Below are 15,287 nucleotides of genomic sequence, written 5' to 3'. Positions count from 1 at the left end.
GCACGGTTGGATTCTGAATATTCCAAAGTCACAGCTGGTTCCGACGACACGTCTACTGTTCCTGGGTATGATTCTGGACACAGTCCAGAAGAAAGTGTTTCTCCCGGAGGAGAAAGCCAAGGAGCTGTCATCTCTAGTCAGAGACCTCCTGAAACCAAAACAGGTGTCGGTGCATCACTGCACGCGAGTCCTGGGAAAGATGGTGGCTTCTTACGAAGCAATTTCTTTCGGCAGGTTCCATGCCAGAATCTTTCAGTGGGACCTGTTGGACCAATGGTCCGGATCGCATCTTCAGATGCATCGCCTAATAACCCTGTCTCCAAGAACCAGGGTGTCTCTACTGTGGTGGCTGCAGAGTGCTCATCTTCTAGAGGGCCGCAGATTCGGCATACAGGACTGGGTCCTGGTGACCACGGATGTCAGTCTTCGAGGCTGGGGGCAGTCACACAGGGAAGAAACTTCCAAGGACTATGGTCGAGTCAGGAGACTTCCCTACACATAAATATTCTGGAACTAAGGGACATCTACAATGCGCTAATTCAGGCAAAACCCCTGCTTCTACACCATCCGGTACTGATCCAGTCAGACAACATCACGGCAGTCGCCCATGTAAACCGACAGGGCGGCACAAGAAGCAGGATGGCAATGGCAGAAGCCACAAGTATTCTCCGATGGGCGGAAAATCACGTACTAGCACTGTCAGCAGTGTTCATTCCGGGAGTGGACAACTGGGAAGCAGACTTTCTCAGTAGGCACGACCTCCACCCGGGAGAGTGGGGACTTCACCCAGAAGTCTTCACATTGATTGTAAATCGTTGGGAACGGCCACAGGTGGACATGATGGCGTCCCGCCTAAACAAAAAACTAGAGAGATATTGCGCCAGGTCAAGGGATCCTCAGGCGATAGTTGTGGACGCTCTAGTGACACCGTGGGTGTACCATTCGGTTTATGTGTTCCCTCCTCTTCCTCTCATACCCAAGGTACTGAGAATAATAAGAAAACGAGGAGTAAGAACAATACTCGTGGTTCCGGATTGGCCAAGACGGGCGTGGTACCCGGAACTTCAAGAGATGATCTCAGAGGACCCATGGCCTCTACCGCTCAGACAGGACCTGCTGCAGCAGGGGCCCTGTCTGTTCCAAGACTTACCGCGGCTGCGTTTGACGGCATGGCGGTTGAACGCCGGATCCTAAAGGAAAAGGGCATTCCGGAGGAAGTCATTCCTACGCTGATTAAAGCCAGGAAAGATGTAACTGCAAAACATTATCACCGCATATGGCGGAAATATGTTGTTTGGTGTGAGGCCAGAAAGGCCCCAACAGAGGAATTTCAACTGGGTCGATTTCTGCACTTCCTACAAGCAGGAGTGACTATGGGCCTAAAATTAGGCTCCATTAAAGTACGGATCTCGGCTCTGTCGATTTTCTTCCAGAAAGAACTAGCTTCACTACCTGAAGTTCAAACATTTGTAAAAGGAGTGCTGCATATTCAGCCCCCTTTTGTGCCTCCAGTGGCACCTTGGGATCTCAACGTGGTGTTGAGTTTCCTAAAATCACATTGGTTTGAGCCACTAAAAACCGTGGATCTAAAATATCTCACGTGGAAAGTGCTCATGTTATTGGCCTTGGCTTCGGCCAGGCGTGTATCAGAATTGGTGGCTTTGTCATGTAAAATCCCTTATTTGATTTTCCATATGGATAGGGCAGAATTGAGGACTCGTCCCCAGTTTCTCCCTAAGGTGGTATCAGCCTTTCACTTGAACCAACCTATTGTAGTGCCTGCGGCTACTAGGGACTTGGAGGATTCCAAGTTACTGGACGTAGTCAGGGCCTTGAAAATGTATGTTTCCAGGAGTCAGGAAAACTGATTCGCTATTTATCCTGTATGCACCCAACAAACTCGGTGCTCCTGCTTCTAAGCAGACTATTGCTCGCTGGATTTGTAGCACAATTCAGCTGGCGCATTCTGCGGCTGGACTGCCGCATCCAAAATCAGTGAAAGCCCATTCCACAAGGAAGGTGGGCTCATCTTGGGCGGCTGCCCGAGGGGTCTCGGCTTTACAACTTTGCCGAGCTGCTACTTGGTCAGGGGCAAACACGTTTGCAAAATTCTACAAATTTGATACCCTGGCTGAGGAGGACCTTGAGTTCTCTCATTCGGTGCTGCAGAGTCATCCGCAGTCTCCCGCCCGTTTGGGAGCTTTGGTATAATCCCCATGGTCCTTTCGGAGTTCCCAGCATCCACTAGGACGTTAGAGAAAATAAGATTTTACTCACTGGTAAATCTATTTCTCGTAGTCTGTAGTGGATGCTGGGCGCCCATCCCAAGTGCGGATTGTCTGCAATACTTGTACATAGTTATTGTTAACAAAAGGGTTATTGTTGAGCCATCTGTTGAGAGGCTCAGTGTTTTCATACTGTTAACTGGGTATAATATCACGAGTTATACGATGTGATTGGTGTGGCTGGTATGAGTCTTACCCGGGATTCAAAATCCTTCCTTATTGTGTCAGCTCTTCCGGGCACAGTATCCTAACTGAGGCTTGGAGGAGGGTCATAGTGGGAGGAGCCAGTGCACACCAGGTGACCTAAAGCTTTCTTTAGTTGTGCCCAGTCTCCTGCGGAGCCGCTATTCCCCATGGTCCTTTCGGAGTTCCCAGCATCCACTACGGACTACGAGAAATAGATTTACCGGTGAGTAAAATCTTATTTTTTTTGCTAGTGGTGTAGCGCATCCCCAGAACAAAAAATTCTTCTTTATCAAAGGTTTGCATTACAGGACTGTCACTGCCAGTTCCAGGCCCTGCCATTTGGCCTCTCCACAGCATGAGGGTGTTCACCAAGGTAATGGCTGAGATGATGTTTCTCCAGCAGTGTCCACAGGTTATCCACAGGATAACAATGGGATATGATAGAGCGATAGCGGATTGGCACCAAATGATCACAAGCTTTCAGCCCTCCCAGATGCAACGGACCGTCCATATATCCCCGCCCACTGGCACAGGCAAGTCAGTTTTTTGTTTGAAGCGGCAGGAGCCGGACCATGGTCACAGGGCTGCTGTTCTAGGCAACCCTAAGCTTTCTTATTTTATTTTTTATAGTCTTACTATGTTTTGAGTGATGTTTCTTAACAGCGTCTTATGTGCATATTGGAAAGAGTCGCTCCAACAACTCTTCGCCGGGTCGCAACAACGCTTACCCACGTGTACAGTGCTGTCTCGGCGGGTATCTGTGTCAGATACACTAGCAGGTCCAGCAGACGTTACCAGGCTGTGGTCGGAGCACGGGGAGAAGGTCAGGCATCGGTTCCACTTAGAAGGGGAATATAGACACAGCCGCACTGTTTTGGGAGGAGACTACCAAACAGTAGCTGGCGCGCCGCCACCATGGGTGCTCCAGCGCTAGGCCTTAGGGATCATAAGGCACCAGGAATAGTATGAGGCTGCGATCCCTAGGGTTGATGTCAGCAGTGGGGAGCATACGCTCTCCTGGTCGCCCCTCCCCCTAGTTCATGACCAACTTCCGTCGGTCTCCCGCCATGAACTGTTGCCTCACTTCCGTCTCAGACGCTACCACGATGGGGCCCCGATCGCAGCATAGGCCAATGCGTCTGTGTTCACTAATACGCTACCGCGAGGAGACCCGGTCACGGTACATGCGTCTGTTTGACCAGAGTGTGTGCACAGTGTGTCTGTGTTCACTTAAAGTCCCGAAGCGGCAATGTACGCTAGTAGCATCTGGTTCCACTCCGCGTTCGCTAACGTATTGATCGATCTTGGAAGTGAGGTGAGTCTCCCTGTATCCCACTCTGAGTACGCGCTATACAGCACTAAATTTCAATCTACTTTTATCAGTATGAATAGTTAAGTTTAAGTGCCTATTGCATATGAGTCTGTGTACAATACTGTGGTTTTCTTCGCATTGCGTCTGAATACGTTAAGATCTGTATAGAACAGAATTTAGGTATAACAACATTACCCTCTCAACATGACTACTCCAGGATCACGGGTGGTTTCTGAACCTGACAATATCTCACCTGGAACCAACACGGAGTCTTCCGTTCCTGGGGATGATACTGGATACGGAGGCACAGAAGGTATTCCTTCCATTGGAAAAGGCATTAGTAATCCAGTCGATGATGCGGGATGTTCTAAAGCCGACCCAGATATCAGTGAATCTATGCATTCGCCTTCTGGGGAAGATGGTAGAATCTTATGAGGCACTGCAGTACGGAAGGTTTCACGCATGGCCCTTCTAGCTGGATCTATTGGACAAATGGTCCGGATCTCATCTTCACATGCAACAGAGGATACGTCTGTCGTCAAAAGCCAGGATTTCTCTTTTGTGGTGGCTTCAGACTTCTCACCTGACCAAGGGCCAAAGGTTCGGGATTCAAAATTGGATTCTGCTAACCACAGACGCAAGCCTCAGAGGTTGGGGAACAGTTCAAAGGAAAATGGTTGAGTCAGGAAACCATTCTTCCGATCAACATTTGGAGCTAAGGACCATATGCAAAGCCCTTCTACAAGCATCACATATTCCGACAAGGCGGAACGAAGAGCAGAGCAGCAATGTCAGAGTTATCAAGGATTCTCTGGCAGAAAGACACGCTGTGGCGTTGTCGGCAATCTTAATTTTGGGAGTAAACAACTGGGAAGCAGACTTCCTCAGCAGACATGACCTACACCCAGGAGAGTGAGGCCTTCACCTGGAGGTGTTCGAGTGCTTGACACGTCGGTGGGGAATTCCACAAATCGACATGATGGCCTCTCGTCTCAACAAGAAGCTCAAGCGGTATTGTTCCAGGTCGAGAGGCCCACAAGCAGTGGCGGTGGACTCTCTGGTGACTCCATGGGTCTACCAGATAGTGTACGTGTTTCCATCACTTCCATTGATCCCAAGAATTTTCAGAATAAAAAGGGAAAAGGTTCAAGCAATTTTCATTGCTCCGGATTGGCCAAGAAGGGCCTGGTACGCGGATCTCCTGGAGATGCTCCTAGAGATCCCGTGGCCTCTTCCTCTTCACAAGGATCTTCTACAACAGGGGCTGTTTGTCTATCAAGACTTACCACAGCTATGTCTGACGGCATGGAAGTTGAGCGTCAAATTCTAGCCCGGAAAAGGGATCCCGGACAGGGTTATCCAACCTTGATCCAAGCCAGAAATGGGGTTACGTCTAAACATTATCACCGTATTTGGAAAAAATACGTCTCTTTGTGTGAGAACAGGAAATTTCCTGTGGTGGAATTTCATCTGGGACATTTTATCCTTTTTCTGCAGTCAGGTGTGGATGTAGGCCTATGTTTGGGCTCCTTCAAAAGTCCAGATTTCGGCCTTGTCCATTTTCTTCCAGAAACAATTGACTTCTCTCCCGGAGGTTCAGACATTTTTGAAAAGTGTTCTGCACATCCAACCGCCCATTGTGCCTCCTACGGCACCTTGGGGTCTCAACGTGGTGTTGCAATTCCTACCATCGGAATGGTTTGAACCTTTACAGGATGTTAACGTAAAGTTTCTTACGTGGAAGACCGTCACACTGTTGGCCTTGGCTTCAGCAAGATGTGTGTCGGAGCTGGGGGCGTTGTCTTACAAGAGCCCCTATTTGATTTTTCATGGAGATAGAGTTGAACTCGGAATTCGTCAGCAATTTCTTCCAAAGCTGGTGTCTGCGTTTCATATCAACCAACCTATTGTGGTTCCGGTGGTTGCCGACACTTCTACTACTTCAAAGTCCTTGAATGTGGTTAGGGCTTTGAAGATCTAGGTGAAGCGGACCGCTCGTCACAGAAAATCCGACTCGCTGTTTGTTCTCTATGATCCCAATAAAATTGGGTGTCCTGCTTCGAAACAGTCCATTGCTCGCTGGATCAGGCTTACTATCCAGCATGCTTATTCTACGGCAGGTTTGCCGGTTCCAAAATCTGTACAGGCCCACTCTACTCAGTCGGTGGGTTCTAAGTTCTTCAAGTTCGATACTTTGGCCGCTGAGGACCTTCAGTTTGGTCAATCAGTTCTGCAGGAACCTCAGCAATCTCCCACCCGGTTTGGGAGCTTTGGTACATCCCCCATGGTACTATTGGGGACCCCAGTATCCTCTAGGACGTAAGAGAGAAAATAGGATTTTAATTACCTACCTGTAAATCCTTTTCTCGTAGTCCGTAGAGGATACTGGGCGCCGGCCCAGTGCTTCGTGTTTTCGTGCACTGTTACTTGGTTAAGTGTTGTTGTTTCAGCTGTTGCTGTTCCTGTTCAAGTTTGGTTAGTTTGGCTTTCCTCTTGTTTGTGTGTGCTTGTTCGAATCTCACCACTGATCTTTTAAATCCTCTCAAAATATGTCCGTCTCCTCAGGCACAGTTTCTAGACTGAGTCTGGTAGGAGGGGTATAGAGGGAGGAGCCAGCGCACACTATTGATTTCTTACAGTGCCCAAGGCTCCTAGTGGACCCGTCTATACCCCATGGTACTAAGGTAGGTAATTAAAATCCTATTTTCTGCAGCAGGGTACACTGTGTTCCACAGTTTTGCAGAGTTGAAGGAAATATTCAAACTCCACACAGAACCTTTGTTGGGAACTGAACTCATGACTAATGCTGCGAGACAGCACTGCTCACCACTACATCACCGTGTCACTATTATGAATAATGTTTAGCTGTTAAACTTCAGCTTATAAACTATAACCACATTATTACAATTCTAAATGTACCAACAACAAATGAAGACTCTGAGAGAACAGAGAAAAAGGAGAGTTATGCTAGACTTACCATTGTTAACACTCTTTCTGCGAGGTACACTGAGTTCTACAGGGAATACATCATGGTGTAGAGTGGGGGGGTAATTCTGAGTTGATCTCAGCAGGAATTTTGTAAGCAGTTGGAGAAAACCATGTGCACTGCAGGGGTGGGGGGTGCATATATAACATGTGCAGAGAGAGTTAGATTTTGGTGGGGTGTGTTCAATCTACAATCTAAATTGCGGTGTAAAAATAAATCGGCCAGTATTTACCCTGTACAGAAACAAAATAACCCACCCAAATCTAACTCTCTCTGCACGTGTTTTATCTGCCTGGTCTAATCCAAGGAAGAAATTCCCTCTCTCTAAGCGGGCCTTAGCTCGCTACCCTCTTCCTGCAGAGTTATGTAACAAGTGGGAAAATTCACCACCGGTGAATTCTCACGTCACCCGCCTAGTGGTGTCATCCACTCTGCCTGTCACCACTGTCACTTCACTGAAAGAACCGACAGATGAGCGTGTGAAGGGATGCCTGAAATCTATTTGCTCCCTCACAGGTGCTGTACATAGACTGGAAAGGAAATAGGAGGAAATAGAGGCGCTCATCTCTTTCTGACACTGTAAAGTCCTAGATCAATTCACAACCAAAGAGTCCTCTGAGGCGGGTGTGTTGGCGGCCAAAGCATCGACTACGTCTGTCCTGGCTCGCCGTATTCTGTGGTTGAGGTCATGGAAGGTGGACCTGGACTCCAAAAAGACCTTGGAGGTACTCCCTTTTAAGGGAGACATCTTGTTTGGGGAAGACCTAAATAAAATTGTGTCTGAACTGGCGGCTGCTAAGACTGCCCTACTCCCAAATAGTAATCCTTCTGCACAGAAGGCAAAAGGTAGCACTTTTCGATCCTTTCGACCTCAAGGGAAAGTAAAAGGTCAGCCATACCCGAGACAATCTCGTGCTCCCAAAACCACTAAGCCCAAGACAAAGCAGTCCTGGACAGCCCGTCAGCCTGCTTCTAAACAAGACAAGCATGACGGGACGGGTCTCCCCTTGGGGGGCCCCAGGGTGGGAGGCTGACTTCTGCAGTTCTCCCAGGTCTGGTTAAAAACCACTTCAGACACATGGGTGCGAGAAGTTGTCTCTCATGGGTACACAGTCTCTTTCAAGAGATGTCCGCCTCGCCATTTTTGCAGCACGGTCATCCCTTCGGATCCCCTAAAGGCGCAATCTCTGCAGCAGGTTGCGAGTTACCTCCTTGATACAGGAGTGGTAGTGCCGGTACCTCTGTCCCAGGCATGTCCAAATTGCGGCCCTCCAGCTGTATTGACTACATTTCTCAGCATACCCCAACAGAGTTTTGCTGTCAGAAAATGCTAAAGCTGTGTCAGGGCATGCTGGGATGTGTAGTTTCTCAACAGCTGGAGGGCCGCACTTTGGACAAGCCTGCTGTACCCCAAAGGGGCAGTGGTTACTACTTGACCCTGTTTCTAGTCCCGAAACCCAATGGGTCACTCCGGCCTATCCTCAACCTCAAATCACTACACAAGTTTGTGAGAGTGTCCAAGTTCCGTATAGAGACGCTGCACTCAATTGTGCTGGCAATAGAACCCGGTGACTATATGGTATCCCTGGATATACAGGATGCGTACCTGCATATACCTATTGCCAAGTCACATCAGCAGTATCTGCGGTTTGCTATTGTCAACCTAAACTATCAGTTCCAGGCTCTGCCATTTGGACTAGCTATGGCTCTTCGGATCTTCACCAAAGTTATGGCCATAATAATGGCACATCTCTGTTGCTAGTCAGGGTCCTGCTGTATCTGGACGACTTGCTGATCCTGGCAAACTCCCACAATGTCCTCCTCCGTCATCTACAACTGAAAATAAGCTTCCTACAACCCCACGTGTGGCTCATCAATTGTAAGAAATCCTCGCTGGTCCCAGCTTAGAGCATGGAGCACCTGGGGGCACTCCTGGACACACAAAGTCAATGTCTGTTTCTGTCTCTGGAGAAAGTCCTGAAGCTTCAAGACAGGATAAGATACTTCCTTTGTCGCCCCAGAGTGTTGATACACTCGGTGATGCAAGTACTTGGTCTGATGGTGTTGCAATTCGACATGGTAGAGTATGCTCCATTTCATTCCCGCCCTCTTCCGAGGTTAATTCTTTCCAAGTGGGACGGCCTATCTGATCAGATCTCACATGATTACTTTGACTCCGGAAGTTTGTAATTCGCTGACCTGGTGGCTACAGGACCAGCAATTGAGCAGGTGCCATCCCTTTTGGATCCCTGACTGGGTCCTGCTGACAATGGATGCCAGTCTGCGGGGATGGGGTGCGGTGTTGGAGCATCACTCTTTCCAGGGTCATTGGACCAAGGAGAAGTCTCTCCTCCCAATAAACATTCTAGAGGTGCGGGCGGTGTTCAATGCATTAACTCTAGCCCCAGCCTTTCGTACAGAACAAGCCTGTTCAAGTACAATCAGACAACGCCACCACAGTGGCATACATCAACCATCAAGGCGGCACTCAAAGCCACATGGCAATGTTCGAATTGTCAAAAATCCTTCCAGTAGACTGAATGCCATCTACTAGTAGTATCGGTTGTGTTCATTCTGGGTGTCCTAAACTGGGAAGCGGACTTCTTCAGTCGTCAAGACTTACACGCCGGAGAGTGGAGTCTTTATCCGGAAGTCTTTCAACTCCTAGTGGACACGTGGGGCCTACCAGATGTAGACCTGATGGCATCTCGACACAATCACAAAGTTCCGGTCTTCGGATCAAGTACCAGGGATCCTCAAGCAGCGTTTGTTGATGCACTAGGTATTACATGGAACTTTTGGCTCCCTTATGTGTTCCCTCCAGTTTCGCACCTGCCCAGGGTCCTGCGGAAGTTCAAGCAAGAAGTAGGAAAACTACTTCTAGTCGCTCTGTTGTGGCCCAGACAGCACCAGAGCGACTCAGACCTGCAGGGTCTATCGACAGAGTGTCCTCTTCTACTTCCTCAACAACCATACCTGCTCGTACAGGGCCCTTGTCTTTACCCAGACTTGCTTTGACAGTGTTGCTCTTGAAGCATCACTCCTGAGGGCCAAAGGATTCTCTGAGACGGTCATCCAAACTTTTTTTTGTTTTTTAAACATTTTATTGAAGAAATGCACAACATACAAAAAATATATGCATAAGTAATAAGTAGATCTGCAACAGCAAATGAATTAAAGCAAACATGAAATATGTCAGGTAAACAGATAAAAATGAATATTGAGGTGGTCACACGTCCCGCACATCGCATAAAAACACATATCAAATCAAAAGGCAACAGCACAATCAATTTTAAGCAGTGTCAATGAGAGCTCAAAACGGAGGACAGTTCGAGGAGAGCATCTCCAAGTTGTACCAGGAGGTAAGTAATACACCTTTCCACATTATATCTCTTTGGGCCCGAGGCAAAGTTTTTATATAAGGCAACCAGGTTTTAAAAAATTTGTCTGCCCTCACCTCTTTATTAATGGACATTTCCAACCAATCCATATTGAATAAATGAGTGATTCTAGGCAGTAATAACGTAAGGGTCAAAGTGTCTGAGGATATCCACTGTGAGAGGATGGTCTTCCTCCCTGCGGCAGCAATTTTTGCTATTAAGTTGCGGTGTCCCATGGGCGGCCTCCCACTAGAAGTCGGATATATATCCCAAAGGGCCCATTCAGGAGAAAGGGCGAAAGATATACCCAGGGTGTTTTGAATATAATTCTGTACAAGCGACCAAAACTTGGCCACCTCATGGCAGCTCCATAAACAATGATAGAGATCTGCATCAGGAGCTTGACACTTAAAACAGGCAGAAGTCGATGATATACCCATGAGACAGCGCAACTTAGGTGTAATATAAGATCTATGTAAGATCTGATACGTCATTTCTGCATAAGATGTTGAAGTCAAAAGTTTGTTAAGCCGTACAAAGGCATCAAGTATAGATTTGAAAGGTAAAGATGGAAAATCATTTGTCCACTTAGCCATACCCGTAGACAGAGTATCAACATTCACGGATCGTTTGATATGTACATAAATAACAGATGTGGAGCAACCCCTCCCTGGGCAGCAACGTAGCGCCATCCAAACTATGTTGAAAGCCCGTAAGCCGATGTCTGCTCGGATCTATTACAGGGTCTGGAATTCTTCACCTGGTGTGCTGATAAGAACTATGATGCGTGTAGATCCAAAACATCCAGAATCCTGGGTTTCCTTCAACAAGGCCTGGACTTAGGCCTTTGTCTGGCCTCCTTCAAGGTTCACATATCTGCCTTGTTGGTGTGGTTTCAGAGAAAAAGTGCATCTATACCTGATGTTTATATATTCACTCAGGGTGTGTTACAAATTCAGTTTCCCGAAGTCCCTCCATGGGATCTGTCTGTTGTTCTGAATGCCCTGAAAGAGTCTCCATTTGAACCTCTTGAGTCAGTGGACCTTAAATGGTTCACAGCCAAGGTCCTGTTTCTGCTGGCTATTGCCTCTGATAGAAGGGTGTCGGACTTAGGCGCTTTGTCCTTTTGTCCACCCTTTTTAATATTCCATCGTGACCGGGCAGTTCTGAGAACTCGCCCAGGTTACTTACTTAAAGTGGTGTCATCTTTTCACCTTAACTAAGAGATTGTGGTTCCGGCCTTTATCTCTTCTGAGTTGTCCCCCAAGGAGCGGTCTTTGGATGTAGTAAGGGCTCTCCATATATATGTGGAGAGAACTGCCTCTATTTGGAGGTCAGATACCCTTTTTGTACTGTTTGGTTTCCACAAACTTGGCTGGCCTGCGAATAAGCAAACCTTAGCCAGATGCATTAGAATGGTGATTGCACAAGCTTATGCGCAGGCTGAACTCCCAGCTCCTGCTGCTATTAAATCCCATTATACTCAGTCTGTAGGACCTTCTTTGGCGGCCTGCTGTGGCGCATTCGCAAAACAGTTGTGCAAGGCGGCTACATGGTCCTCAGTGAACACATTCATTAGGTTCTATGTCTTTGATACTTCCGCCTCCGAGGATGCTTCCTTTGGACGCCAGGTACTCATACCTGCTAAGGCACGTCCCCTCCCTTGATGAACTGCTTTAGGACATCCCCGATGTATTCCCTGTGGAACACAGTGTACCTTGCTGCAGAAAAGGAGAGTTATGGTAGACTTACCATAGTTAAATCTCTTTCTGCGAGTTACATTGGGTTCCTGCCCACCCTGGCACAACTAGCTTCTGTGGGTTTGTATGGCATTAGCCGCTGGTACCTTCTCCTGTCGTGAGAATTTGGTTCTATGTGACTAACATCTGCCTTCTCTCTTACCTGCTCCTACATTGGACTTGTTTATGAAACTGAGCTCACATTGCCTGGAGGCGGGGTTATAGAGGAGGCCCCAATGCATCCTGGGACAACCTAAAGCTTTAGGCTGTTGGTGCCTTTGATCAAGATTAACTCTACACCACGATGTATTACCTGTAGATCCCAGTGTACCTCGCAGAAAGTGTTAACAGTGGTATGTCTAGCATAACACTCCTTTTTCTCTGTTCTCTGAGGTTCTTCATTTGTTGTTGGTACATTTAGAATTGTAATAATGTGGTCATAGTTTATAAACCTGAAGTTTAACAGCTAAACATTCATAATAGTGACACGGTGATGTAGTGGTGAGCAGTGCTGTCTCGCAGTATTAGTCATGAGTTCAGTTCCCAACCAAGGTTCTGTTTGTATGTTTCCTTCAACTCTGCAAAACTAATACTGGTAGGTTAATTCACTTCTGACACATATGAACCCTAGTGTGTACATGTGTGTTCATGTGCTAAGGAATATAGATTGTTAGCTCCACTGGTGCAGGGACTGATGTGAATGACTAGATATTCTCTGTAGAGCGGAGTAATATGTGTGCACTGTATATATTACTGTGCATAGTAATCGTTATATTATTTCCAGCAGATGGAGGCACAAGCAGGAATTCCTTGGAGGGAGATCTCATCTTGTCTGCAGATAGTAAAATAGAAGATAACACCACACAGGATTCTCCAGGAGACATCCCCATAACTCTAACTATACATCCAGTACCTCACAGTGCTGATACTTCATCTGTTCCCTCTAATCGCGATGAGTGTTCTTCTAATACCTCAGATTTTGTTACACATCGTGTAGCTCATACACGTGGTAAAATATTTCCCTGTTCTGAGTGTGGGAAATGTTTTACATTCAAATCACAGCTTGTTAACCATCAGAGAAGTCACACAGGTGAGAGACCATTTCCATGTTCTGAGTGCGGGAAATGTTTTGCACAGACATCTGGTCTTGTTACACATCAGAGAATTCACACAGGTGAGAGACCATTTCCATGTTCTGAGTGTGGAAAATGTTTTGCACAAAAAGCAGTTCTTGTTACACATCAGAGAATTCACACAGGGGAGAGACCATTTCCATGCTCTGAGTGTGGAAGATTGTTTTTACGGAAATCAGATCTTGTTATACATCAAAGAAGTCACACAGGTGAAAAAACATTTCCATGCTCTGAGTGTGGGAAATGTTTTGTACTCAAATCACTACTTGTTACACATCAGAGAAATCACACAGGTGAGAAACCATTTCCATGCTCAGAGTGTGGCAAATATTTTGCACGCAAATCACAACTTGTTAGACATCAGAGAAGTCACACAGGTGAGAGGCCATTTCCATGTTCTGAGTGTGGGAAATGTTTTGCACACAAATCAGTTCTTGTTAAACATCAGAGAAGTCACACGGGTGAGAAACCATTTCCATGCTCAGAGTGTGGCAAATATTTTGCACGCAAATCACAACTTGTTAGACATCAGAGAAGTCACACAGGTGAGAGGCCATTTCCATGTTCTGAGTGTGGGAAATGTTTTGCACACAAATCAGTTCTTGTTACACATCGGAGAAGTCACACAGGTGAGAGACCATTTCCATGCTCTGAGTGTGGAAGATTGTTTTTACGGAAATCAGATCTTGTTATACATCAAAGAAGTCACACAGGTGAAAAAACATTTCCATGCTCTGAGTGTGGGAAATGTTTTGTACTCAAATCACTACTTGTTACACATCAGAGAAATCACACAGGTGAGAAACCATTTCCATGCTCTGAGTGTGATAAATTGTTTTCACACAAATCAGATCTTGTTAAACATCAGAGAAGTCACACGGGTGAGAAACCATTTCCATGCTGTGAGTGTGGGAAATGTTTTGCACGCAAATCACAACTTGTTAGACATCAGAGAAGTCACACAGGTGAGAGGCCATTTCCATGTTCTGAGTGTGGGAAATGTTTTGCCCAGATATCTGGTCTTGTTTTACATCAGAGAAGTCACACAGGTGAGAGACCATTTCCATGTTCTGAGTGTGGGAAATGTTTTGCACAGACATCTGGTCTCGTTAAACATCAGAGAAGTCACAGGTGAGAAACCATTTCCATGCTGTGAGTGTGGGAAATGTTTTGCACGCAAATCACAACTTGTTAGACATCAGAGAAGTCACACAGGTGAGAAACCATTTCCATGCTCTGAGTGTGGGAAATGGTTTACAAGCAAATCATATGTTGTTAAACATCAGAAATCACACAGCAGTAAAGCATTACTATGAGCTTATACACAACAGGTTTGCAGCAACACTCCAGTCACACAGTGACACTCAAATTAACCGTCTGCAGATAATTGGAATGCGTGTCATTAATATAAGACTGAAAATGATCACTCAGATGAAACGTACAGTATTTCTTTATTCCTGTTGACAGGGCCGGACTGCCCATCTGTCACCTCTAGCATATTCCAGATGGACTGGTGGGCTCGTACGGTTCCACAGAGAGATGGCTCTGGTTTAGCCTCCCCCACTGCCCAAAGCATGCGTCTCCATGGAAAGGGGGGGCATGCAGCAAATTGGTGGCCGGTCTCCCATTTTCACATCAATTCCAGTGCCTCTAAACCCTTCTACTCCTGTCTACCTGCAGTCCCCTCGAGTCCCCCCCTTTCCTGCTGCCTGGAGCCCCCGGAGCCTGTTTGTAGAGCAAGGAATCCACTTAGCGTGCATGCAGCCTCGACCTCAAGTATTCTGGTGTCCCCGCCGCGGGTGGCGCGGAGGTCTCAGCTGAGGCTGCATTTCAGACATTTTGTGTCTGATCCTGTGACAGTTTTTTTTTAACTTGTGTAAGTTTTTTATTAATTTTTTTCAGAGAAAACCGAAATAACATACAAAGGGAAAATGAGAAAAAAATAAACAGTACAGAGAATAAACATATACAAGCCGTGTCACAATGTCAAATATATACCAATAAAAAGTGCTATGTTTATATCAATACACAAGGGATTTGCGGTCATTAATCTCGCTTGATAGTACAATCAATCAGAGAGTTGAGCTGGAGCCGCCATAGCCTTAGCTAGACGGGAGGTGTTCCATCTTTCCCATTTATTGAGATAATGGGGCAGAGTCCCTCTAGATCTATGTGTAAACCTGTCATGTCCAGATGCTTCATTTACCAGAGACCGCCAGTTGTATAGGTTAGGAGGAGATGCAGCAAACCAGTTAAGTGCTATAAT

At 46.6% G+C, this 15,287-nt stretch overlaps 1 protein-coding gene across 1 annotated transcript in view; it reads left to right on the top strand.

Moving 5' to 3' along the window:
• LOC135057134 (uncharacterized) overlaps positions 1–14,516 on the top strand; it is a 231,732-nt gene extending 217,216 nt beyond the window's left edge. Inside the window, 2 exon segments of the mRNA XM_063963030.1 lie at positions 12,673–14,149; positions 14,151–14,516. Of these exon segments, the coding sequence (XP_063819100.1) occupies positions 12,673–14,149; positions 14,151–14,337 (1,664 nt within the window). The 3' untranslated portion in view covers positions 14,338–14,516.
• Positions 14,517–15,287: the final 771 nt, after the last annotated feature.

The sequence above is a fragment of the Pseudophryne corroboree genome, chromosome 3, assembly GCF_028390025.1.
Source record: "Pseudophryne corroboree isolate aPseCor3 chromosome 3, aPseCor3.hap2, whole genome shotgun sequence".
NCBI lineage: Eukaryota > Metazoa > Chordata > Amphibia > Anura > Myobatrachidae > Pseudophryne > Pseudophryne corroboree.
This window is presented reverse-complemented; position numbering and strand designations above follow the sequence as displayed.